The 26,618-nt window shown below is 52.8% G+C and overlaps 1 protein-coding gene across 1 annotated transcript in view; it reads right to left on the bottom strand.

Annotated features, from left to right (window-relative positions):
• Nucleotides 1-44: 44 nt before the first annotated feature.
• Nucleotides 45-26,618, bottom strand: part of WNT3A (Wnt family member 3A) — a 41,079-nt gene continuing 14,505 nt past the window's right edge. Inside the window, exons 2-4 of the mRNA XM_002929333.2 lie at nt 26,133-26,374; nt 6,094-6,359; nt 45-549 (exon numbers count right to left, since the gene is read on the bottom strand). Coding sequence (XP_002929379.2) covers nt 70-549; nt 6,094-6,359; nt 26,133-26,374 — 988 coding nt within the window. The 3' untranslated portion in view covers nt 45-69. The remainder of the gene's footprint in view (nt 550-6,093; nt 6,360-26,132; nt 26,375-26,618) is intronic.

Genomic DNA, 26,618 nt, shown 5'->3' on the forward strand with positions numbered 1-26,618 from the left:
CCCCTCCCGGAGAAGGCCCGCCCCCGCCCTGTCCAGGAGGAGCCCCGCCCCCGCCCGGGGCGGCGCGCGCTATTTGCAGGTGTGCACGTCGTAGACGCGCGCGCACTCCTGGCAGCTCACGTAGCAGCACCAGTGGAAGACGCAGTGGCACTTCTCGCGGCGCCGCTCGGTCCGCGCGTTGTGGCCGCGGCCGCAGCACAGCAGGTCGCAGCCGTCAATGCCGTGCGAACTCACGTTGCACGTGCGGTCGCGGGTGCCAAACGAGCCGGTCTCGGGGTTGGGCTCGCAGAAGTTGGGCGAGGCCTCGTAGTACACCAGGTCACGCTCCGTGGGCACCTTGAAGTAGGTGTAGCGCGGCCGCAGGGTCTCCACCCAGCCGCGCGACTCGCGGTGCTTCTCCACCACCATCTCCGAGGCGCTGTCGTATTTGTCCTTGAGGAAGTCGCCGATGGCGCGGAAGTCGGGCTGCGACCACCAGCAGGTCTTCACCTCGCAGCTGCCCGACAGCCCGTGGCACTTGCACTTGAGATGCATGTGGCTGGCGATGGCCTGCAGGAGCGCGCCGAGGGGCGTCAGGGCGGACCCTAAGGACCCCCCTCCCTGGTTCCGTTCGTCTGCACGGGGGCGGGGGAGCACCGGGTGTGCTCCTTGCCTGCGGTTCCCCCGCCCCATGAGCTCCTGTCAAGCCCAATGTAACCTGTCTCCTCCATAAAGGCCCTTCTCCGTGGGTTCCCGGCGCCGCCTCTTCTGTGCGCTGCAGGTGCTTGTGCGGGTCCGCACCCTGGCGTACCCAAGATCCCCTGAGGGCAGGGCCTGGGAGCCTCGCCTCTCTCCTGGCTGGGTCTATTTCTACAGCCTCAATGACTGAGTGAAGGAAGGAAGGGACAGTAACAGTAACTGACGATCTGGTCAGGGCATGCAAGAGGGAGGACATTAATGCTGACCTGGAGAGCCTAAGACCTCAGCCCAGAGGACATGCACATGGTGGCAAGGCTGGGGGCTGACCTGAGCGCAGGTAATGGGGGTGGCTGGAGCAGAGAAACTTCAGGGCCCTGGAGGCTGGGTTTATGGGACTGTAAGGGAATTCCAACAGGAGGGAGGTAGTGTGCATGGACAAGCCTGGGGGACTTTGGGGTCCTAAAGACCAATAGCCAAGGGCCTGACTGAGGAATGTGTCTTTTCCCTTCTGTCTTTGAGGGAAGGGATGGGGTTGGTGGCAAAGGGGCTTGTGACTCAATACGAACTGTCTACAGTTGCACTGACCACTGTGGTGGACGCCTGCTGCCCATGAACCCTGGAGATGTGGCTGGTCCAAAGTGTGCTGTGCCAAATGCTGGCTCACACAGCGTCCCCAGACTTCACTCAAGAAGAGGATGTAAACTATCTCCTTCACTAGTTTAATATTTGATGGTGACCATTACTGCAATGATAACATGTTGGTTGATATAGGCACCTTAATAAAATTTAATGTTAAAAACTAATGCCACCTGTTTCCTTTTTAAATGTGGCTACAAGAAAATTACAGCTATGTACACAAGTCCTATTATACTCCTATTGGTCAGTGTAAGGTGGGCTCTGCATCCAGAAGCTGCCTCTACCCTGCGCCCCTCTCCTGCTGTTTCTTCTACACTTCCCACTCATACTGGCCCTCTCCCGGGGCATCTGTACTGACTGCATCCCTCCCCCTAGTTAATTTCTGTCTCATCTCCATATTCTTCTCTTTCCCAGAGGAGACACCTCTTCAGTGTCTTTAGGTTTACTTTTATCAAAGTTATATATGCATATACTTTAAAGAGTCCAAAAGTTCCTGAGACTCACTCCCACACCCGCTCACACGCGGCACCTTCCTGATCAGCCCAGGCAAAACCTGTGCCTCTTGCCTCTCTAACAGAATGTCTGTCTCGCTGCTCCTCGAGTGTTGGGGGCTCCAGCAATGTCTCCCCTCTCACCATGGAGGGTGGGAAGTCAGCTCTTTATCATCACACCACCACTCCAGTGCACACCTGCCCAACCCCCTCCACCCAAAAAACTGAGGCATCACCCAGTTAGATCAATATCCAGCACTGGCGGTATTGGAACCGTGTGTAATGTCATACCTCGTTGAGCCCTGTGATAGGGTATGATTCCTTTTCCTTTCCTACAAAACTTTGTTGTTGCTGTTTTTAATGTACTTATTACAGATTGAGACTCAAGCTTGCCCCGAATTGTGTAAATATCCTCTTTCAGATGTGCAAACACACTGCCTAGTCAAAGATTTCAGCTTCTTGGAGACATCTTTTTCAGAGGCTGTCTAGTAGATTTTGTGAAATGTGCATGCCCCAAAACACATCTTTTCTACTTGAAAAGTGGACAAGATGGTTTAGCTGGGTATAAAATTCTTGGCTTAGAATCTTATTTCCCTTCAGAACTCGGAAAGCACTGTTCCACTTTTATCCCAGCTTCTAATGTTGCTCTTGGGAACTCTGATGCCATTTTGATTCCTGATCCTTTGCATGAAACCCACGGTGGGGAGGGCTTCTCTGTGTTGTAGGCTGTGAATTTCACGATGATAGGTCTTGATATGGGTCTCCTCTCTCATGTTCCAGAGTCACTTACTGGGTCTGTTTGGTCTGAAACTTGTGATCCTCAGTCCCGGGAATCCTCCTGCTTTCTTTGCGAACTTCCTCTTCTCAATGCTCCTTATTGTCTCTCTTGGACAGCTCCCTCATGTTCTCCATTCTTTTCCTATTTTCCATCTCTTTGTCTTTTTTCCTTTACTTCACAGATGGGTATCTCAAGAATCTGCCAACCTGTGTGCTGGGAGTTCGGTTTCTGCTATTCTACTTTTAGTATCTAGCAGCTTTTCCCCCCTCTCTAAATGTTCTTTTCATTTAACATCCTATTCCACTTTTATGGAAAAAGTATTTTATCTTTCTGGGGATAGTGGCAGCTTTTTTTTTTTCTTTAACTTTTTTCAATCACTTAAAAAAATTTTTTTTAAGTAATCTCTATACTGAATGTAGAGCTCACACTCATGACCCTGAGTCACACATTCTACCAACTAAGCCAGCCAGGGGCCTGGAATAGTGGCAGTTTTTGAAGCTTTCATCTCTCTTTTCAATGTCTCTTTTCCCATAAGTTTTGTTTTTCTGTGTTTTGGTCTTTACTTTGTGGTTGTGAGAGGCCTTCCTCAGATGTCCTGTGATCCTTGGCTGTCTGTTTAAAAAGAGGACACTACACATTGTGTGGGAAGCTCATGTGCTTGGTGGGGACTTACCAGCATGGGCCCTCACTATAGAGAGGACCTGGCTCCATTATTTCATGGGGGATCCCCAGGCAGTATGTTTGAGTCTCTTGGATTGGTCCAATCCCCAGGGGGAGAGTCTTCCATTCTCCTGCCTGGAGGGTCATAAAGATTCACTGTGGGATACAGAGACTAGGAAGAGCAAGGCATGTGTAGATGGAGACTACTTTCACTCAGGAAACCTCACCTTCACCCAGGCTGTCCTTGGTGTCCCTCCAGACACACTGTGCTTTGCCCTTCCTGGAAAATACACCTCCAGATTTCTGCCATGGTAAAGGGTGGGGGGTTTTTCCTGGATGCAAGGAGTTAGACAGAAGACCTGGTGGGTTATAAACTGCTTTTAAAGTAGATTATCAACCCATCTTCCCATTTTTAGCCCCATTGTTTATCTCTACTTTTGAAGACACCTGATACTAGTAAGTCCTGGGTTGGTTCTCAGAGTTCTCCTCTACTGGTTTAAGATTCTATTTTCTCCTAAGACCCAAGTATTCGTGGATCTCCTTCTTAGTCTGCAAACTTTTGCTGCACTGTTAGCCCCTGGTTTCCATGTTGTCAGGAGTGTTCATGTATTTATGTGTTGTAACATTCACTCACTGTTATTTTAGTGGGGTCCTGGGGGGTGCAGAGGGATGCTTATGTTTTGGGATTCCTCATAGACCCTTCACAATTGCTATGCGATTCTTTCCCAAGTATATTCTGTGATTTTTATAGTTTCCAGTTCCCCACTGAGACATTCAGACTCGTGTTTTGGCTTTGTAAACCTAAGTAAGCACATTTCTTTTTTCACAATCTGCATCTCATAATTCCAGTATCTGGAGTCCCTGCAGACTTGTTTCTGTGGTTTTTGCCAACGATCACTCATTGTGTCACCAGCTCATGTGACAGGTTATCCTTTGATTATGTGCTGGATGCTGTGTTTGAAAAAATATTTGTAGAAACCTTTTTTGACCCTGAATAAGGTGATCATCCTCCGAAGAGGATTTGCCTGCTTTTTCCAGGTGTGTGGGAAAACCAGCAATTTGGGATCACTGTAATCTGTTCCCAGACAGTGAGATTTTTCCAGCCTGCACATGTGAGCAAGGGCTGGTCTACTTCTGGTTTTCCTTTACTCCTCAGGGTCCCATCCTGAGCTGAGGAGTGGTTTCCTAGAGATAGCACCCTTGCAGGCCCCTCAGCTCCGGGAGGCTGCCGGAAGTGAAGCTCAGTGTATGCACTCTGGTCCAGATCAGGACAAAAGCTGCCGTGAGTACTGGGCTCATGATTCTGCCTTCTCCTGGCCCTTGAGCTGCTAATTCCTCAGTATATGAGGTTACTTACTTGGCACTTAAAATAACTTTATGGGAGCATAATATACATACAAAAAGTATACATGTTATAAGTGCAAAACCTGACAAAATTTCACGACCTGCCAGCCACTGAACACCAGCTCCCCAGAACTCCCATTGTGTTCTCTTCCAGCTGCAGAGTCTCCTGTTCAGCCTCCTCTACCTTTTGTAGGTGTCCTTTTATGAACAGAAGGTCTTTACTTCACCGCAGTCCAAAGTATTGCTACATGTTTCTTTCATTGTAAGTGCTCTTTGGTCCTGTTTAAGAAACATTTTGCTACTCCAAGGTCACAGAAATGTTCTCCTGTGTTTTCTTCCTGACATATTTCTTTGTTTCACCTTTTCCATTTGGGTTCTAATTGACTTTATTTATGGTGTGAGGTAGGGGTCAAGGTTAGTTTTTTCTTCCCATCATATTATTGTCCAATTGACTGGGTGCCATTTGTTAGACAAGACTATTTCTTGTCTGCCCTGCACTGTCGTCCCTGGGATAAGTCAGGTGATGGATGGTCCACAGGTGGGCATTCTATGCTTTTAACAGGACACTTTTCACATGTAGTCCTGCATTTGTACTTGTCTCCGACAGAAAGATGAGTCAGTCACCTTGTCTTCTGTCGCTGGCAGTCAAATGCCTCAGTCCCCTGCAATCCCCTGGTTCCAAGGCCCGTGCCATCTTTGTGCTGCTGAATCTATTGGAGCTCTCGATCCCACAAGTGGTCAGTGTTCCATTGGTCCCCCATGACCTTCAGACCCAGTCCTTCCAGCTTGGTCCCCGTGTCTCTTCTTCCTCTGCTCTCCATATGCTATTCTACCAGATGAACTCACTCGCAGTCATACACTTTGGGCTGCCCCCAAGACTCCTGGCTTCCCTCCACCTACGTAACTGTGTTACTTTGCATGCACTCCTTTCAGCATCGTTGCCAGCAGAAGGCTTTGTTTGAGATGCCAGCCCAGGGTGTGGCCCCTCTGAGGTGCGCACGTCACCTTGAGTGTGCATTTCCTTATCACAGAATGTCCCATGCTATGCTGTAGGGGCCTCACTGTCTTCCTCCCTGAAGGTGCAGGCACTCCTACAGGGCAGGCCTTTATCCCAACCTGCCATCCTGTAGGAATGCCCTAGACCCTCGTGCAGCAACTCGACTGGGCTGTTTCAGACAGCTCTCGGCAGTAGGTGAGCAGATCCCCAGCCTGGCCACCAGAGACAGCCCTCCCAACGTACTCCCACCAAACCGCACCCTTCAGGGCATCGGGGCACACATCCTGCTCAGAAGGCATCTATCTCCCCAGGACCTCAGAAATGTGGTCAGAGGGTGCACCCCCCAGACCCACGGGGCCGCAGTGGGATGGCCCCCCATTGCACCCGCAGGATGCACAGGGCCTGGATGGATGACTCCCGGTGCTCCTGAGAACACGCACCCCCTGTGCATCCCCAGCACACTCCCCACTCCACGTACCCCCAGGACCAGCCAAGAGCAGACAACATACCTGGCGACCGGCCTCGTTGTTGTGGCGGTTCATTGCGGAGCGGGCATCTGGCCGGTTCTCCCGCGCATCTGCAAACTCTCGAGACACCATGCCGCCAAACTCGATGTCCTCGCTGCAGCCACCCCACTTCCAGCCCTCGCCTGGAGAGCCCTGGTGGCGGCTGCTGCAGCCACATATGGCCGCGGAGCCCTCGGCACACGAGCGTGTCACAGCGAAGGCCACGCCGGCAGAGGCAATGGCGTGCACGAAGGCTGACTCCCGGGTGGCTGTGGAGAGAGGCAACTGGGTTGGCAGGACGCGGCAGGGGCTGGGGTGGTGGAGCCTGGTCCAGGGCATCGCGGCCCCTTGCTGGGCTGGGCCTGGGCCCCTGGGGTGGGTATGAGTCCTGGACTCACCATCACTGGAGTGGCCAGGCAGGGCTGCAGTGGAGAGGGTGCCCCCCGCACGGAAGACCCAAGGAGGAGGGCGGGTACCAGTAGGAAGTACTTGGAGGGCCAACCAGCCCAAAGAGCGGTACTGGCCATCACTCCCTGTGAGGAGCCACAGGGATCCCTGCAATCCGAGGTCAGATCCTGGCCAGTGCTGGCCACGATGGGCAGAATCTGAACCCCGAACACTGCTGGGGGCAAGGAAATTGTACTGCTTCTTGGAAAGTGGTTTGACAGCTTCTTAAAATCAGATACCTGCCATGTGACCAGGCCATTCAGCTAGGTATGTACCCGGGAGGAAACTCACGTCCTCGCAGGAACCGGGAAGCAAACATCACGGCTACTGTATTTGTAAGAGCCCCCATCTGGAGGCTCCCAAATGTCCACCAACAGGTCAACCGATAAAAATCTGTGGCCTGAAATAAGTCAGTCATGGGGATGTGATGTGCAGCGTGGTGACTTCTGCTAACCAATCTGTCCTGTGTGTTTGAAGGCTTCTAGGAGAATAGGTCTTCAAAGTCGCGCCACCAGAAACACAACAGTAGCCATGGGGTGTGCTGTGTGTTAACCAGACTGACTGTGGTGGTCGTCTTGCAGTACACATGTCTACTGAATCGTTATGTCGCACACCTGAAACTAAACATTACGGGTGGTCATAGCTCACTGACAAAAGTAAAATGGATTCTGTCTAGCAGAAACAGAATAAAGAGCATGGACAGATCTCAAAATTATCTACTGAGAGAAGGCAGATAAAAAATAAAACCTTGGGCCCCAACAGCCCAGGGGGGAGCCCCCCCCCCCCGACCCGGAAGTCCAAGCCGAAACTTCCGGCAGCCTAATGGCCTGTTTGGGTGGCAGTTCCTGGCTCACACACTACCCACCTGCACCTCTCACTCTGCCTGCAGTCTTTCCCCTCCTCCACCCCTAACTCCAGGAAAGGCCACCTCTTCTGGACCCTGCTCAAGATCAGTGGCCCCCACAGCACACTTTACCCTGTGCTGGCCCCCTTCTCTCAGGCCTGGAGACACTGAGGGCCTCAGCATCCAAGCTGCTACTGACCCCGAGGGCTGGTTTTGAGGCTGCCCAGGCCCCCAAACGCAGCCTCCTCCTTCCACACAAGGGGAAACTGAGTCTGGGGAGGTGGTCTTCCAGAAGGGCAGTGGAGGATGGCTGGAGCTTGAGAAGGAGCTGATGAGGCTGACCAGGAGCAGACAGAGGCATGTGGGAGGCATTGAGGGAGGCCCAGAAGCACATGGCATGTGAGGGCTTTGCAGAGGCCCTGCAGACGCTTGGTCCCTAGCCAGACTTCCTCAGACCACACGAGTGCACCGTGCCTCCCGGGTCTGTGCAAACCTTGCAGCAAGGGTACCCAGCAACGATCCCCGCGGGTGGAAGGCGAGGGCATGGGGCTACTCCGTGTGAGCAGATGGAACTCTCATTCCTCCACATGTGCATCCGGAGCACCTGCTCTTTGCCAGGTTCTGCAGGAGGGAGCATAATGGCCTGATGGAGCTTATGGGTTGATTAGCAGGAATTTAAAAACTGAGGTGAAAAACCATGGGCTGTGGAGCTGAGCAGGCCTGGGGCTTGGTGTCTGATGGCTGGTGTACCCTTGGATGTCTCTGCTGCTGTCATGAGGTGGGACCAGCAACCCTCCTTTCTCAGGTTGGTAGGAGGGAGAAGGGAGCAGGAGAGATGTGAGGATGGGCCTGACCGGGCCTTCCATGCTGGGCATGGAGAGGTGCCCTGCATATCCCCATGTTCCTGCTGGGCAGCAGGCCTGGACAATGCTGGGGCTCCCAATGTCTCCCATCATGGGGTGCGGCCGCCTCCCCACCCACATCAGTGCCCAGGGGGCTTTTGTCTTGGGAGGGGGATGAGCGTGTAGGCCTCATCCTGGGGAGCAAGCAGAGGCTGCAAGCAGAGGCTATGGACTGCTCCGCACCCCTCCCCAAGCTTGCGTGCCCCAAAGCCCAGGCAGGTAGAGGCAGGGGACCGCAAGACGGGTTCCAGCCAGCAGCAGGCACACACTCAGACTCACTCAACACCCGACACACCTGTCACTGAAAAACGCACATTTACCATCCGTGCCTCCCCCTCCCCCCAGGCCTTCCCATGAGTCCAGCCCTCAGCACCTGTCACCTGCACCATCAGAGGCCCCTGCAGGGAGCCCTCAGCCCCAGCCTGCAGGTCCCCCATCCACATGCGTGTGCCACACGTCTGTGCACACACGTGTACTCACAAACATGCAAGCACACATGCAATACATGTGTACGGCCAATGCACATGCACAGACATGTGCACATACACAAACACGAGCGCACGGATATGTACACACATGGGCTGAGGGCACAGCCCTTCGTTTCATGACCACCTAGCCCTGCCTGGTCCCTTCTGAGGTTTTGGGGTGGTGTCCTTGCTTGACCTGCACACAGGCTTGCCCCACCTGCTGCCCTCCCAGCTCTGGCAGCTGCTCCCTGGCCTCCAGCCACACTCAGCCCCCGTCCTCCCCGAGGGCGATTTTCAGCTGCTCCGCTGGTCATGTGCACCTGCTGTGTCCCCTGTCTGCTCTTCAGGCTGGGGCACAGGCCATACCGTCTGGGTGTGGTCAGTGCCTGGCCCAGGAAGCTCTCGCCTCCGTCCACTCCTGATTTGTCCCCTCCTCAGCCTGGAAGCTCCCTGAGGCGGGGACTGTGCCTTGTTCATCTTTCGTTTCCGGGGGCCCTGGGCTGGGACAGGGAGGCTGAGCAGGATCTGAGCCCGTGGGGCTGGCTCTCCACCCCTCACCGCTCAGCAACCTTCACTGTCCCCTTTCCCAAAGGCAGCCAGGCAGCCACTCCCCCAGATGCTGTATGCCCTTGCCTCACTTTGCGTCTGTAACACAACCCATCAGTTCCCAGGCAGGCAGGAGCTGCCTTCTGTAGGTCTAAGGCCTCTGTGAATAAATCCCAGTGTGCCCTGGACATGGACCCCTTGTCCTTCTGTCCCTCCCTCCGGCAGAGTCATGCCTTTATTTTGTCTTCCCAAGAGAATGTTCTCCCCAGAGGGTGGGCTTGGCTCCTTGCTTGCTTGCTCTGCAAAAGCCCCGGCCTGTGGCCTCCCCTGCACCCCGTGTAGGGGCCTGCAGGCTCCTGGGGCAGGCCGGCATGTCCTGGGCTCTCCTGGAACCCAGTGCACACACCCAGTGCCTTTCCCTGCTGCACCCTCCGGCCGCTTCCAGCTGGCTGAGGCCCCCAGTGGCCCTGCTCCAGGCCCTGAATGCCCGCCCCCGGCCCAGGGGGCCAGAATCACTCCTACTGGAGGAGACTGCCTCTTCCTCTGCCCGCCTCCCCTCCTGAGATAAGGGGAGAGCCAGCGAGCCTGGGGCCTTGCCCCTTCCCCGAACAAGGGCTTGGCTGCTTATCAGGCTCAGGCCAGGCTGCCAGACACACTCGAGGGGAAGGGCGTGCTCAGGGCTGGGGGGGGAGGGGTCCCCCTTGAACTTGGAGGAAGAAGAAGTCAGTCTTGCCCTGCTCTGTCACCAGCTGTCCGTGGGACCCTGCTCAGGCCTCCCTCCCCTGTGGGCCTCAATCTCCCCTTCTGCCCAGTGAGGAAAACGCTGATCACGCATGAAGTCCCGAAGGCTGAGGACAGCTTGTAGCCCACCCTCAACTTGCTCCAAGGGAAAAGAAGCCTCTGAGGAGAGGCCACGAGACCCGCAGCCAGAAAAGCGTGCGACGGTTTTCTCTGGCAAAGAAAGTCTGTTTAAAATGGAAGACAGGGCCTCCACACAGTTTGGGAAGGCTGTGTCATGGCATTGAAGACGCCTGGCCCGCCCCACCTTGCCGGAGGGGTCAGGGCTGTGGGCACCCCCAGCAGGCAGGCAATGGACACCAAGCACCCCTTGAGCAGATGCTCCAGGGACACTCGTGGAGGCCTTCTCACCAAAGAATCAGGAAACTTCAGACAAACCCAAGAGGCCTGACCAAGCTCCTCCAGGGCACGAAGAGCAAGGCCAGATGGACCTAAGATGGGATCCCGGACAGCTGGAAAAATGGGTGAAATCCAGGGATAGTCTGGAGTTCAGCTAACACGCATGGGTATTTGTTCTGATGGATGCGGCTGGACTGGTGGGTTGTCAGCCTTGGGAGGTCTGGGAGGGGATGTGGAGACTCTGAGCACCATTCCTGTGATGCTTCTGTACGTCCACAGTTCTTTATAAATGCATGCTGAGGCCATGCAGAAGGAAGAGCCCAGTGTGTCCAGGTGACACCCACAGTAGTGGGGCTTCTGATCCAGGGGTCTCTGGACAGGCTTCACTGTGGGCAGGAATCACAGGGCACGCCAGAAAACTTCGGGGTGTGTGTGTGTGTGTGTGTGTGTGTGTGTGAGTGTGTGTGTTTTGGAGAGAGAACCCATTGCTTTTATCAGATTTCCACAGGGGTTTGAAACCAGAAGGTCATGATCTGACGCAGCCTGACATTTTGGAGGAAGTGGGACAGGGCTCCCCTGAGGCCGTGGGTGGGGAGGGCACAGTGAGGACTCAGACCAGGGTCTGGAGCCCTGGCAGCCGCCCCAGCCACAGCGAAATTCTTAGCTACCGACAGCAGCTTTGTCAGAGGTTTCTGCTTCTGTTTACATAACCGAGGCAGCTATGGAGTGGGAGGGGAGCCATCACACCGTGGGAAGGGAATCGCATCTTTGCAATGAGATTGGAGACACCTCTGTCCCCATCGCCTGCAGTGCGCTTCAGCAGGTCAAGAGAGGAGGGGGGCACACAGGCCCCTGGGACGGAGTCGGCCCGAGCCTTGGGAGCTGCTCAGGATGGCTCTGCCGGCCCCAGGATGCTTCTTCACACCTATGAGATGCGCTTTGCCTCCTTGAGCCTCAGCACTCCAGAACTAGACCAATCTTGTTCCCAGACTTGGATTTCACAGGCTTGTCGAGTACCAGAGATCATTTGAGGACTGAACTAGGACTGCCAAGTGTTGTCGCTTTCTGTGAGAGAATAAGACCTATGGAAAATGACTGTCACAATTTCAGAATTGAGGTCGGGGCTGGGAAAAGGAAGAAGAAAGGGAATTTAGTGGCAAAGTCATTCTGTGAGTTAAGCATCTTCCATGGGGAACGCCGTCATTGCCAGAAACTTGACATTGTTTCATTACCAATTATTTACTGAGTCCCTGTGAAGTATCAATGATCTGTTCCTCCTTCCATTCATCTACCATCTTTCCATTTATCCTTGCATCCATCCACCATTTATCCATCTACCATCTATTTATCCATCCATCCATTCACCATCTCCCCACACGCCCATCCATCCATCCATCCACCATCCATCCACCATCCATTTATCCATCTACCATCCATTTATCCACCCACTGTCCATTTATCCATCCATCAAACCATCCATCCATCCATCCATCCATCCATCCATCCATCCATCCAGGATCTGAGAGTCTATAAGGAGCTACACACTAGGCTCAGAACTAGGAATATGAGGTGGGCAAGATGTAAGGTATCCATTCTCAAAAACCTAGGTAAGAAATCTGCAAGAAAATGGATTGCTGCTCTATCTGATGAAATTTCTAACAACCTAGGTTTTTGAAAGTTGAAGGAACTACCTACCCATCCAATTGTTAATTAAGGAGAAGTTGGATGACCCGTTCTCCAGTGGAGAGAACCGTTGCACTGGAAAGGAGGAGGGTGAACCAGAGGAATCCTGCCTTTAGTGAGAGGCTCTGCTGTTGTGAATCCGGTTCTTGGCTTTGAACTGTGCAAAGTCACCTGCCTTACAGATCCTGAGATAGAGTAGGGAAAATAATGACACACAATGAAGTTTGCCAATGTGAACTCTGGGGCAGGATTGAGAGGGATGGATGGGTGAGTGGCTGGTTGGCTGGCTGATTGGGTGGGTGGGTGGGTGGGATGTGTGGGTAGATGGATGGATGTGTGGGTGGGTGGGTACATGGATGGGTGGATGGATGGACGGATGCTGGATGGTGGGTAGATGGGGATGTGGACGGATAGATGGATGGATGGGGGAATGGATGGATGGATGGGTGGATGGATGGATAGATGGTGGATCATGGGTAGATGGGTGAATAAATGTATATATGGTTGTATGGATGGGTGGGTGGATGGGTGAGTGGATAAATGGATCAATGGATGATGGATGGTGGATAGATGAATGTGTAGATGTATGGATGGGTGAGTGGATGGATGGATAGGTGGGGATATATGGGGAATGGACAATGGGTCGATGGATGGATGGATGGATGGATGGATGGATGGATGGATGGATGGATTTTTGGATGGGTAGATGGATGAGTAGTCTGGGGCAGCTGAGGGAGTCCTATGTGGTGAGAGCTAGCTGTCTGGCAGAGGGCAGGGAGAGAAGCCCCACAGTGTTCCATCGCAACTAGGCTGTGGAAACTTAGGTGTCACCCATGAAATGGGCTTCAGCAGTAACTTTGCCTCCTTAGCAAAGTTTCAGAACTTCAAGTTAGAGGGACCTTAACAACTTCTTGCTTCCAGATTCAAATTTCACGGTCTTGTCAAGTACCAGAGATCATTTGAGGACTAAATTAGGATCAAGAAGTGTTGTTACTTTTACTTTTTTGTGGGAGAGTAAGACATATAAAAAATAACTATCATAATTTCAGAAAAAAAAAACCTTTTAACACAAAAAAGGATATGCTTCCAGGGTACTTTGTGTTGAAGAAAGTTCATCTTTCACACTTCACCATGAAGTTGGTAATTGGCAACTGGTAATTGAGCACTGACTGTGCTCTCAGTGGACAAGAAGGCTGCAGCCTCTGCTCTGGAGCTGACCTTCCTGCAGAGAGGTCGCCCCGGAAGCTGTTTCAGCAGGGACCAATATGTCCCCCGGCCTTGAGTCTGCCAAGTGCTTTCATCACTGCTAAGAGAACTGGCCCAGACAGGAAGAGGGGCACTCCTCCCTGCCTAGCACTGGCATGGGTCCTGCAGGATCCCTCAGCCCCAGCCAACTGATGTACTGCTGCCCACAGCTGTGGATGCTGAGCCCAGACAGGGCCTGGGGCAAGGCTGCCGCACCCTCACCAGGTCTTTCTGGGTCCTGTAGACTTCAGGTAGCTGGGCTCACTTGTCCTCTCCTGAGGGGAGACTGTGGGGGCTCACACTGGATGAGAAGGATAGGGACATATGCTCCTGGGATGAGACTAAGGGGGTGCTGGAGTGGCCTTTCCAAGAAACACGGATGCCTTCCGGGAGCAGAAGTTCCTGGAAGGGGGCTGTGGTTCTGATGTGACCACTGATCAATGAGATGGAGTTCCTGCGACATTTTGCCTGCCTGGGTGGACCCCTCTAGAAGCTCTGCATGGGGGAGGGCTAGGGGCCGCTCCAGCAGCAGTCACCCCAGGCAGCGTATCACTGAACACACATGCTGGGCCCCGGGGCCATAGTTCTTGGAGGGACACCCATTTCTCTAAAGGGTCCCCAGGTGATTCTGATGCAATCCTGGGATGAACCCCGGGCTCTATAATAACCCAGGGCACCATGACTCACAGACCTGTCCCCCCCCAAGATGGCAGCCAGACCAAGCAGGCCTGTGGAAGGAGGCCCCCAAATGTTACCCAGCCAGGCGAGAGGAGGGAGCATGGGGGGGGGTCTCCTTTACCACCTCCTTAAGATGGATGTATGGGGGTGGTATCATGGAGGGTTTTGATAAATCCCCCATCAGACGGACATGGAGGGGCTGATATGGGGAATCTCTGACACTTTCCCCATCAGAGGGACCTGTGGGGCTAATATGGAAAGCTCTGACACCTTCCCCTCCAAGTGACATGTGTAGGCTAGCTTGGGGGATTTCTGACACACTCTCCCCATCAGAGGGCCATCAGGGGACTAATATGGGGGGCTCTGTCACCTCCCCCATCAGAGTGATTGAAGGGGCTAATGTGGGGGATCTGACACCTCACCAATCAGAAGGACGTGGGGGGGTCTCTGATTCCTCTCTCCATCAGAAGGACATAGAGAGGTTAATATGGGGGGCTCTGAAATCTCCACATCAGAGGGACATGGGGGGATCTACCTTGGGGGATCTCTGACATCCCCTCCTTCCTGCAATGGACTGCAGACCTTTTGTCCGGCCCTCACACAAAGGCTGGCCCCCGGTCACCAGCCTTTAGGACTTAGGGGCCTACCTCCAGTCAGCTGGTGGGAGGCAGAGACATAGGCCCAGGGCAGGGTAAGGTGCGAGCTCCCCTGAGAATTGCAGGTCCTGCCTATCAGAACCTTTCCTTGGGTGACCAGTGGCAGAGGAAGGGCTCTCCTTCTCAGCTGACCTTGCCTCCGGAAGGCGTCTTGGGACCCCAGGCTCTGTCTCACCTCTGGGCAGTGCTGACCTTGGGGCAAGACCTCCATGGCACTGAGGTTGGTGCAGCCCACAGGTCTGCAGAGGGGGTGCAGCGGGGTGGGGTACATGCTCTCGTGCCTCTGTGGAGCCCCCCATGGCATTGCCTGCAAGCACAGTGCCCTGGCCAGGGCAGGAGTTCCCAGTCTGCAGCCCCACCTCCCCACCACCTTGCAAGGAGGTTGGCTGAGCACAGCTTGCTGCGGCTTCCCTCCCACCAGGTGTGTGGGGGTGAATCCCCCGTCCTACAGGCTAGCCCTGCCAGCCTGGACCCTCTGAGTTCTCCTGGTGCTCTGAGTAAAAAGCACGCTCATTTTGGTAGCTGCAGTGCCCACGGCTAGGTGGGCTTTCCGGGAGCCTGGGCTCCTGGGGGTACCAAGCCCCCAGGCTTCTCTCTGCTCCTGCCCACTGCTTTCACCATGCAGCACCCCCAGCATACACAAGACCCAGACAACAAGGTGGTCTCTCCGTCTCTGAGGTCTCCCAGGGCACTGCCTACCTGGCAGGTGAGGGGTGGAAGGAGGGAGGATGCAGAAGTGGGGGAGGGGCACAGACAAGCCGGTCTTGCAGCACCTGTGCAGGTGGAGAGGCCAGCAGACGCTCCCACCTCCCTCCCTCCAGCCAGTGAGACCTGGAAGGCTCTTCCTGAACATTCCGTAAGTTGGCGCCTCCTCCGCCCACCGATGCCCCAACACTGAGCGGGGACCCGGGCTCTGCCCAGCGGCCAGACGACCAGGAGGACGGCCAGAGGCCTGGGCCAGCAGGTTCCGCCCCTGCGACGACGCCCACCTTCCTTGGTCCTGGAGCGGGCAGCGTCCGGGAGGGGCTGTTGCGACGGCATTCGTTAACCCCCGGCCGCGTCCCGCACAAAGGAGGAGCCACCTGAGAGCGGAATGCGGCCCGCGCCCCACTGTGGCCGCGGCCCCTGACACCGCCCGGCCGGCGGCGCGGCCGGCGTCCTGATTACCTGCTGGGGCTAATGAATCTGGCTTTGTGAGGCACTGTCACGCCGCGTTAGGCCCACAATGGCCCGCGATATTTTATATGAATTTCCCCCTCGTCGGCGATTAGGCCATAGCAAGCCAGTCATAGCAACCGGGAGGTATGCGCTGCCGAGGGGCCGGCGGCGCGAGGGGAGCGCGCTATTCACACGCTTGAACACTGCTCTCCCGAGGGCGTGTGAATCGCCCGCAGCATTTCACTTTCCCTTGTGCTTAATCTTGTCCTCGTCGTGGGGACATTGTGTTCCGAGCCGGGCGCGGCGGGGTGTCGCCGGGGTCTCTCCTGGCCCCTCTACACCCCCCCTGCTGGGCAGAGTTAATGATATACAGGGGAGGCCGTGGAGACCGGCCGAGCCCCCCAGCCACCGGGAACCGAAACACTTTCCGAAGGGGGTCAGGGATCGCAACCTGGATTCGGGACGCCGCTTCCCCCCTGGCCTGCATCTCCTCCGCGGCCCCTCCTGAGCCCGGCGGCTTGTGGCTTGTGCTGTCCTGGCCGGCCTGCCCCCAGCCGGTGCCTGTGCGCTGGCTGGGACACACAGGGCGGCCGACAGACCACCCCCTGGAGCCTGACCGCGGGGAGGGGCTCCTGCAGGAGGCGCCGGGTGGAGACGCGCCCTACCACCTCCGCAGCAGCGCGGGCCCTCGAGGAGACTGACCGAGGACAGCGGCAGGGGTGTGCAAGGAAGGACACTATCTGAGGGAGGGCACACCCTTGCTGAAAACTTGATTGACACCTGTGGACCCCGCCCCAGAGGCTTCCGGAGCCCTGCAGTACCCACCAGGACCGATGCTGAGAGGGTCGGCCCTCCCCCGCCCCCCTCCGCCCCCAACTCAGCTGCCTACTGGGCGAGGTCCAGGTGTAGACCCCAGGAGAGGGCCAGCCCATCTCTCGGCATGGGCAGTGACACCCCCTCCCCATATACTGCTGGGGACATCTGCTCCCTGACACAGAGGGACAGGCCTGGTGTCCCCCTGGCCCTGAGACGCCAGGGTGGCCAGGGGAGTACAGCTCTGTTGCACTGGGCATCTGAGTGAGTGGACAATGCAGGCTGCGGGCCAGCGCCCTGGCCGTGCCACACCTGTGCCCTGAAGGGCTGGGGTGCTGGGGGAAGAGGCACCAAGGCTCCTGCTCCCTTCTTGCAGTTACATGCTGCCCCAGAGACTGCTGGCCTGGACCTGGGCCATGGTGGCCACTGAGCTCCCTCAGTGGCACGTCCTGCTTGGGCCTCCTCCAGGATGGCAGTGGACCTGTCTGCTGGGGCACTGAGCCTTGGGATCAGCCTTGTCTGCCCTGTGTCTTCCCCACCCCCTCACCTCGCTGGGGGTCAAGAGGAGGTGTTGGCCAGCTCTCAGGGAAAGCAGGCCCTTCAGGTGCCTGGGGGCCTGCCTGGAGGGACAGATAGCTGACACACACTCAAAATTCTTCAAATGCTTTCTGCCCCACGACGCAAGTTACAGGGGCCTGCTGCCTTCTGAAGCAAGGGCAGGGGGCAGTTCTTCCCATCCTGGGCTCACTTCTAGTGCCCAACCCCACGTTCTGCACCGGCAGCTTCCGGAGGTCTGAGTGATGACCCAGCCCCCAGCCACCCCCCCCCACACGTGCTCACACACACACATGCACACGCTCGCACACGTCCACACAGAGCTGGGCCCCTCTCTTCTCAGCTGGCTGGGCGGCATTAAGCTCTGTTCAAGAGGCCGCCTCAGCAGGGGTGGCCAGGCGCCCCGTGGACCCTGCCACAAAGCCTGGGTGACCTCTGACACGATTAGGGTCGCCCTGACCCTAATCCAATCAGATTGATTACCACAGGAGCGACCAGGCGGGCAGGCTGGGGCCTCCACAATGGCCTCCCAGAGCTGGCTTCTCTCTGGGGCACCTGGCAGCTCCTTCCTCGAGGGCCATTCAGCTCTTTGGCCACAATGAATTCCGCCATTTCTCAGCCCTGCAGCAGGCAAGGGGGAGAGGGGGCTTTTTCTTTCCATTAAAGCCAAGTGCTGAGGGCCTGGGGGCTGAGACAATTTTCATCCAGCAGAAATGGGAAAAGGGTCGGGGGAGAGGGGGTAGACAGGAGGGGCAGAGGGAGCAAAGGGCAGAGAAAGGAGCGTGGACATGGGAGGGAGACATGGGGGTCATGGGGAGGTGGATGTGGGGAGTGGACTTGGGGGAGGGGAACAGAGGGGAGTGGACATGGGGAGTGGACATGCAGGTCATGGGGGTTATGGGGGTGGACACGGGGAGGGGACACAGAGGACATAGGTATAAGTGGACATTTTGCAGAAGAGGGGCCAGGACACAGGCTTTTAAGGAACAAGGCAGTGCAGGGGAGGATGGGAGCTTCCTGGGACCACAGCCCAGGAGCCAGGAGCTTGTCTGCTCTTTGGGTGCTTACTTCCTGGGCACTGGAGGGCCTGCTGTCCCCAGCAGAGAGCTCTGCTCTCCTCTCAGACCCCTGTCAGGTATTCTCAGCAGCCTACACAGCCCCATACAGGAGTTTCAGCATGACCCCTGCACCACCCCTCAGTACCCTCACTTGCAACCAGACCAGCAGTTTGTTGGAGGGGTGTTCAGATTCAAGTTCCTGCTGTGTGGAAAACACTTAGCATAGCCCCAGAAAGCACTGTAAACGTGTTCTAAAGAAAGAGAGAAGAACTTTAGCGATCCAGCTCAGGTGCCACCTCCCCTGGGAAGCCCACCTGCCCACCTGCTCAGCACCTCCTTCTGATGCACCAGCTATGTGCCAGAGCAGATCCTTGGCACAGCCCTCGCAGCTGCCTTGCATTCGTGCTGCATGAGCACCTGCTGTGTGTGACTGGAGGGCACCCTGCAGGGCCTGGTGCTTGTCCTGGGAGAGTGATGGTGGGGACAGAGTCAGGAAACTTGGAACAGCTCTGGGGGCCTGGGCGGAAGGCTGATAGAAAAGATGGAGCTGGAGAGAATGAAGATTGCAGGGACTGGGCCAGTTTCAGACTGTGGGGAGCAGTGAGGACACGGTGCAGAGACAGGCAGCTCCGGGTGGGCAGGAAGGTCTGCGTGCAGCAGCATCTGAACCAGATGGGGTGTGGGCCCAGGGAGGGGGTGGTGGTGATGCAGAAGGGCAGAGCAACAGGGAGAGGGTGCAGAGGCCAAGGGCCCCTGGAGGCCACCCTGACTGAGGAGCTTGCAGGCATGTCTGAGCATGGTTGCGGGTTTGGCTCTGAGATGATGCAGCCCAATGTATGAACATACGGGGAAAGGATGGAGCTTGTGGCCAGGGAGGGCAATGCTGCACCCCAGGGGTCTCCAAGGCAGGTCTGTGTATCCCGGAGGGGCGGGTGCATGGAAATGGGCCAGGATCCTTGGACAGCACAGTGGTTCCAAGGCATCCTCCCTTCTTCTCTGCTTCCACCCCTATAACCACCATCTCCCACTTGTCCCAGAAGGGGACTTTCAGGCTTCCAGGCCATGTTGATAACAACTGGGTTATGGAGCTCTCTGCAAATCAGGTCATTATCCAAGTCCTTGTTTTCCACAGGCTGAAAGGAGGACCTAACCCAGCCATGAGTTGACAGATGCTTAAAACTGTTTGATAATAGATCATTATGTGATTTTTTCACATATAACTCAGAAAAAACTCAAAGAATTGAGAACCACGTTATATCAAAACTTTCCCCTGTCACTTATTCATCGATATGAATGAAGATCCTCACACCCGGATCTTTAAAACTTAAAATGAAGTATGCTGTATGCTGAAAATTGCCCAATGTCATTGAAAGAGACTGAAAAAAGCCTAAATACATGGAAAGACATCCCATGTTCATGTCCTGGGTGGCTTAATATCAAGATGGCCATATTCCCCAAGGGGATGTGCAGATTCAACACACTCCCTACAAATGTGAGCTTTTGTTTTTGCAGAAACTGACAAGCTGACCTAAAATCCATACAGAATGGCAAGGGGTACTGGGTAGTGAAAACAGTCTGGAAAAAGCAAAGCAAAGTTGGAGGACCCACACTTCCTGATTTCTAATCGTACTGCACAACAGGAAGAGAACAGACATGTAGACCATGGGGTAGAACAGAGCCCCGGAGTAAGCCCAGGCTTCCTTCCCTGGCTTCCAGGTGGGGTCTGACCCTGCCCGACACTGCCCTCCTCCACCACCCAGCTGTAGCTTCTTCAGGTAGGTCAGAATCCTGTCTCCTTCCTGAAATCCCTGACATTTCTTCTCACCTGCGGGAGCAGGAAGCATTCAGGGGTGTTTAGGGGCCTGCTGGACATGTCTCCTCAGGCCACAACATCACTGGCACAGCAGAGGACCTATGTGAGTGGCAACCACACCACACAAGTGTGTTCACATGTGTGCATACACATGCACACACATGCATGTACATAAATGTGTGCAATCGCTCACACACGTGTGCTCACAGATGCATACACATACATGCACGCATACCAGGTACATGCATGCACACGCTCGTGCACACACATGCATATACCATACATGTACAGATACACATACACATGCATGCACACCACACCACACACACTTACAAATACACACACACACACACATACACACAGACCCTCATACAGCTGAGGTACCACAGCGTCCTGTGACCCTAACTCCTCCCACACATGGCAGCAGCTGTCCCTGTGGGGACTACCATGTAATTACCCCAACCAGCAGCTCTGTGAAGTCAACTGAGTGGCAATTAGTCTCCCATTTTATAGACAGGGACGCTGACACTCCAGGAAGCCAACTGACTCACCAGTCAAGGTCACATGGTGTGATCCCTCTCCTTTCCCTACATGGCCTGTGGGCATGACCATGACCACGTGAAGGGGGGGAGCCTCAGGTGCTTGAACAAATGCAATCTGGCACCACCAACCCTCCATGCAATGCTTGGTTGCACTCTCAGGACCTTCCTCAGCTGTGTTCCCCTCCATACACACCAGCGGTCCCAGGGCCCAGTGTATCTTCCTCCTAGACATCTCTTGTCCTTCCTTCCTCTGCATTCCAGATGCAGCTGCACCAGTGCATGTTCCATCCTTCATGCTTGTCTCCCTAGAGGACCTTGATATGCCACTGAGGGGTGGGGTCTGGTCCCCTACCTTAGAACCCAAGTGGGCCTTTGTAACTGCCTCCACTAACAGAATGTGGCACTGTGTAGCCACTGAGGCCAGTCTGGAAAAGGTGGTGTGGAGTGGCATCAGCAAAATGGCAGAGTGAGGAGCTCCGAGGGCCCATCACGCCACAGAAACATGGCAAGAATGGAGCAGAAACTGTCAGGGCCAATGCTATCAGAAACCTGGAAGGAAGTTCAAGGTTTTTAGCAACCAAGCAAATGCTGAATCAAGAAAAAGCTATCTCTGACAACTTAGAAGAGCTTTGAGGCATTATCACTTGGTCACAGCATCACCCTCCGCGGCACAGTGAAGTCTCGAGGTGGCAGTGTGAATTGTTCCCATGTGGTGGATGGTTCCAGAGGGAGCAGAGTGGATGTTGCTCCTTAAGAATTTGTCTGTTTGACCTGAAAAACTGATGCCTACCTCAGAACTCAAGGTGGAACAGTGGCTAAGCAGAGGCCACTCCTGGAAAACACTGAAAATCAAATGAACGAATGGCTGCCAGATGGGGCAAAAAATTATAGTTGGGGCCAACAATAGACATAGTGACCATCTGGTGGAAAAGTGTTGGGGAGAGTTGCTTTGGGGGATGAAGTGTTTGAAAAGCTGCTGTGTGTACGAGGAAAGTTAAAGCCATGTGCACACCAAGAGCGGAGAGCATGCTCAGGAGAGACCACAAGCTTCCACCCACAGCTGATCTTCAGGCTCAGCACAAGCAGGAAGCGAAGGCCACGGCAGGGCTGTGAGCAGACTAGCTAATGTTGAAAGCCTGCACAACACAGCCAATCCACAAAGACGAGAGGAGTCTTCTTTCTTTGCTTTGTTTTCTTTTTTCTTCCCCTCCAAGACATTAAGGAAATTTTTGCCAAACCACTAGCTGACCAGAAGCTAAAGACAAATCACTAAACAAACAAGCAACTACAACCCACAGTAAGCATACCAAACTCCAAGGAGGAGAAATAATTTGATTTCCTGAGTGGCCATCTTATAATGATCAAAAGGCACACATTTCAACAAAAAAATTACAAGGCATGCAAAGACACAAGGAAGTACAGGCCATTCAGAGAAAAAAGAAATTAACAGAAAGTATCCCAAAGAAGCAAAAATATTGGATGTACCAGAAAAAAACTCTGAGTCAACTGTCCTGAATATGCTCAAAGGGATAAAAGAAACCAGGAGAACAAAGTCTCAACAAAGAGAGAATATCAGTAAAGAGATAAAAATTACAAAAAGCAACCAAATAGCAATTGTGGTGCTGACAAGTATGGTAACTGAAATGGAGTATTTGCTAGAGGTTTTCAACAGCACAGCTGAGCAGCAGAAGAAAGAACCAGTGACCCTGAAGATAGTTCAATTGCAATTATGCGGTCTGAGGAGCAGAAAGAAAAAAGAATGAAGAAAAACGTACAGACCTGTGAGACATCATCAAATGTGGTAACAAACACTACATTGCAGGAAGCCCAGGAGAGGACAGAAAGAAAGAGGCAGAAAGAATTTTGAAGAAATAATGGCCAAAAAATTTCAAATTTGATAAAGGACTTGAATCAATATTTCCAGGTATCTCAATAAACTTCAAGCTGGATAAATATACAGAGATCCACACTGAGACATATTTTAATTAACTGTCAAAAGACAGAGACAAAGAGAATATTTAAAGCAGCAAGAGAGAGGCATCTTGTCATGTACAAAGGGCTATGCATGAGATTAACGGACAATTTCTCATCAGAAACCAGAGTCAGAAGGTAGTGGGACAATATATTTCAGGTACTGAAGGAAAACACTGTCAACCAAGAATTCTACATTTGGCAAGACTATCCTTCCAAAATGAAACATTGACCTAGATGACACTGATACATTCTTAGACACACACAAATACCAGAACTGACTTAAGAAGAAATAGAACATCTGAACCTATAACAAATAATGAGATCAAACAGGTAATTTAAAACCTCCCAAGAAAGCAAAGCTTCACTGATGGATCCTACCAAACAATTAAAGAAGAATCAACACCAATCCTTCTCAAGCTCTTACAAAAAGCAGAAGAGCAGGAAACATTTCTTAACTCATTCTCTGAGGCCGGTGTTGCTCTGATACCAAAGTTAGACAAAGATACTACAGGGAAAGAGAATTACAGACCAGTGTCCCTTGTAAATATTGATGTAGAAATCCTCAACAAAATGCTTGCTAATCAAATCCTCCAGCATGTTAAAGGGATTATTGACCATGACCAATGGGGATTTATCCCAAGAATGCAAGGGTGCTTCAGTGTAGGAAAATCAAACAATAATAACACATCACATTAAGAGAATGAAGGAACAAAACCGCATGGGCATCTTAAGTGGAGCAGAAAAAGCATTTGGTATAATCCAACACCCTTTAATGATACAAAAATTCAACAGATGAGGAATAGAAATGAATTTCCTAAACCTGATAAAGGGCAGTTATGGAAAACCCACAGCAAACCTCTTACTTGATGGTGAAAGACTGAAACGTCTCTCCCTAATCTCAGGAACAAGACAAGGATGCCCACTCTCACTAATGCTACTCAACACAGTGCTGGAAGTGGCGGAACAATTAGGCAAGAAGAAGATAGCAAAGGTATACAAACTGGACAGGAAGAAGTAAAACTGTCACCATTCATAGGTGACATGATCCTATATATAGAAAATCCTAAGGAACCTATAAAAACCCTCTCAGAGCTACCAAAAAATTAAGCAAAGTTGCAGGATACAGGATCAAAACACAAAAAAATTATTTGTATTCTATATAGTACCAATGAATAGTCCAAAAAGGAAAATAAGAGAACAATTCCATTTACAATAACATCAAAAAGGAAAACAAATACTTAGAAATGCATTAACCAGGGAGGTACAGTTAAATGCATTAACTGAAAACTACAAAACTTTGCTGGAAGAAACCAAAGAGGACCTAAATAAACAGAAAGTAATCCCATGTTCATAGATTAGAAGGCTTAATATTGTTAAGATGGTGATACTGCCCTAAATAATCTACAGACTGTAATGCCCATGAAAATCCCAAAAGCCTTTTTCATGGACATGCAGAAGTTGATCCTAAAATTCATATGGAATTACAAGGGACCCAAATTGCCAAAACAATCTTGTAAAAGAAAAATAGAATGGAGGATTTGATTAGCCCTTCCTGACTTCAAAACATACTACAGAGCTACAGCCATCAAAATAGTGTGGAATTGGCAAGAGGACAGTCATATAGATCAAAGGAATGGAATTGAGTTAAGAAATAAATTCCACACATCATGGCCAACTGATTTTTGACAAGGGGACCAGGACCATTCAATGGGGAAAAAATAATCTGTTCAACAACAGATGATGCTGGAATAACTGGATTTCCACATGCAAAAGAATAAAGTTGGATCCGACCTCACACAAAAATTTACTCCCTGTAAATCAAAGATTTAATGTAAAAGATCAAACTATAAAACTCTTCGAAGAAAACACAGGTGTAAATCTTTGTAACCTTAGATTAGGCAATGCTTACTTTGAACATTTCAATAAATAAATTGGACTTCATCAAAATTTAAAATTTTTGTGATTCTAGGACACTGTCACAACAATGAAAAGACCACTATACAATGGGATAAATTATTTGCAGATCATGGATCTGATAAAAATTCAGTGTCTATAATATATAAAGAGCTCTGACAACTGAACAACAAAAAGACAAGCACCCCAGTTAAACACTGGGCAGGGGTGCCTGGGTAACACAGTAAACTGGGCATCTGACTCTTGGTTTTGGCTCAGGTCATGATCTCAGGGTTCTGGGATTGAGCCCAAGTTGGGCTCTGTGCTCAGCGCAGAGTCTGCTTGAGATTCTCTCTCTCTCCCTCTGCCTCTCCCCTCCATGCACTCTCCCTCTTAAATAAATAGATAAATAAATAAATAAATAAATAAATAAATAAATAAATAAATAAATCTTTTAAAAAATTGGGCAAAGAATTTGAATAGACGCTTCTCCAAAGAAGACATACAGATGACCCACAAGCCCATGAGCAGATGCTCAACATCATCGGCCATCTGGGACACACAAATAAAAACTACAATGAGATATCCCTCCACACACACTGGGATGGATAAGGAAAGAGGCAGTCATGACACGGTGGTGAGGCTGTGGAGAAATTGGAGCCCTCGCGCATTGCTTGTGGGAATGTAAGATGGTGAGGCCCTTTGATGTTTCCCCCAAATCTTAATCAGAACAATTCCACTCCTACGAATATATCCCAAAGATTTGAATACAGGTATTTGAACAGATACTTGTACAAAAACGTCCATGGCAGCTGTGTTCACAAAAGACACAAGATGGAAATAACCCAAATGTCCATCAATAATGAATGCATCATAAAATGCGGCCCATCTACACAGTGGGATACTGCGGACCCATAGGAAGGAAGGAAGTGCTGACACACGCAGCACGTGGACGGATCCTGAAAACATCATGCTGAGTGAAAGCAGCCTTTCTCTCTCACCAGCCACCATATTGCAGAGGCCACTTTCGGTTGTGCCTGTGGAGTGCAGCGTCGGCTGCCAGACCTGGGAAAGAGCGGGGACCCGCTGAGGTGCAGACCCGCTGCCCTCTGATTTGCAGACGTTGGGATGTACAGTGCGTGGCTATTATTATGCAAACCACTATCTTTGGTGGAAATTTGCTCTTCACCAAAAGTTAACCAACGCCCAACCCTCATCTTCTACCTCTTCCTAACATAATTCCCTGGCCCTAGCACCCTGGATAACTCCTGATGTATGCCTCTGTCGTCCCCCACCCCTCCTCCCCTCCCCGTGTTTAAAAAACAAAATTGTATTTTCTCTCCAAGACACCCCTGAAGGCCTGGTTCCTGTGGGAAGCCTGTCTCCTTGGACCCGTACAATTTCTCCTTGGGGAAGGGGAAACAGGAAAGGACCCACGTGGGAGATGCCCCGAGAATGAGGTCTGCACAGCATGGCCAACCTTCTGGAGACGCCGTTCCCAGGCGGCGCACAGCGGAGACACTGAGGCGGGTCAAGACAGAGCAGCTCCTGCTGCTGGGGGCTGCTTGGACCTGCAGCACACCGCCCAGCTTGTAGCCTCCACCCAAAGGCTGTGAAGGGACCCCGCGTACCTTTGTCCAGCACAGGGCCGAAGATGGCCAGGCTGTTGTTGACCGTGGTGCAGTTCCAGCGGCGCCCACGGAACTGGTGCTGGCACTCCTCGATGCTGATCTTAATGCCCTCTGCCACGCTGGGCATGATCTCCACGTAGTTCCGGCAGAAGCGCAGCTGCTTGGGGACCAGGCCAGGGATGCTGGCGCACAGGATGGGCTGAGTGGCCAGGGATGAGTATTGGGGTCCGACGGCCAGGGACCTGGGGAGAGGAGACCGGTCAGCTGGGGGGCTGCTCAGAGGAGGGAGTGACCCTGGCCAGACCTGGCACAGCAGGGTGGGTTTCCACTGTGACCCAGCCGGAGCCACCCAAGTCTGCACCCACAGGAACACGGGTGGACAGGGGTGTCTCCTCCTGCTGCTCCGAATGGAGAGCAGTGAGCTGGGGGGTGGGGGAGGACAGGGGAGTTGTAGATGGGGGCAGAAACCAGGGCACAGGCCCTCCT

The sequence above is a fragment of the Ailuropoda melanoleuca genome, chromosome 3 (assembly GCF_002007445.2).
Source record: "Ailuropoda melanoleuca isolate Jingjing chromosome 3, ASM200744v2, whole genome shotgun sequence".
Lineage (NCBI taxonomy): Eukaryota > Metazoa > Chordata > Mammalia > Carnivora > Ursidae > Ailuropoda > Ailuropoda melanoleuca.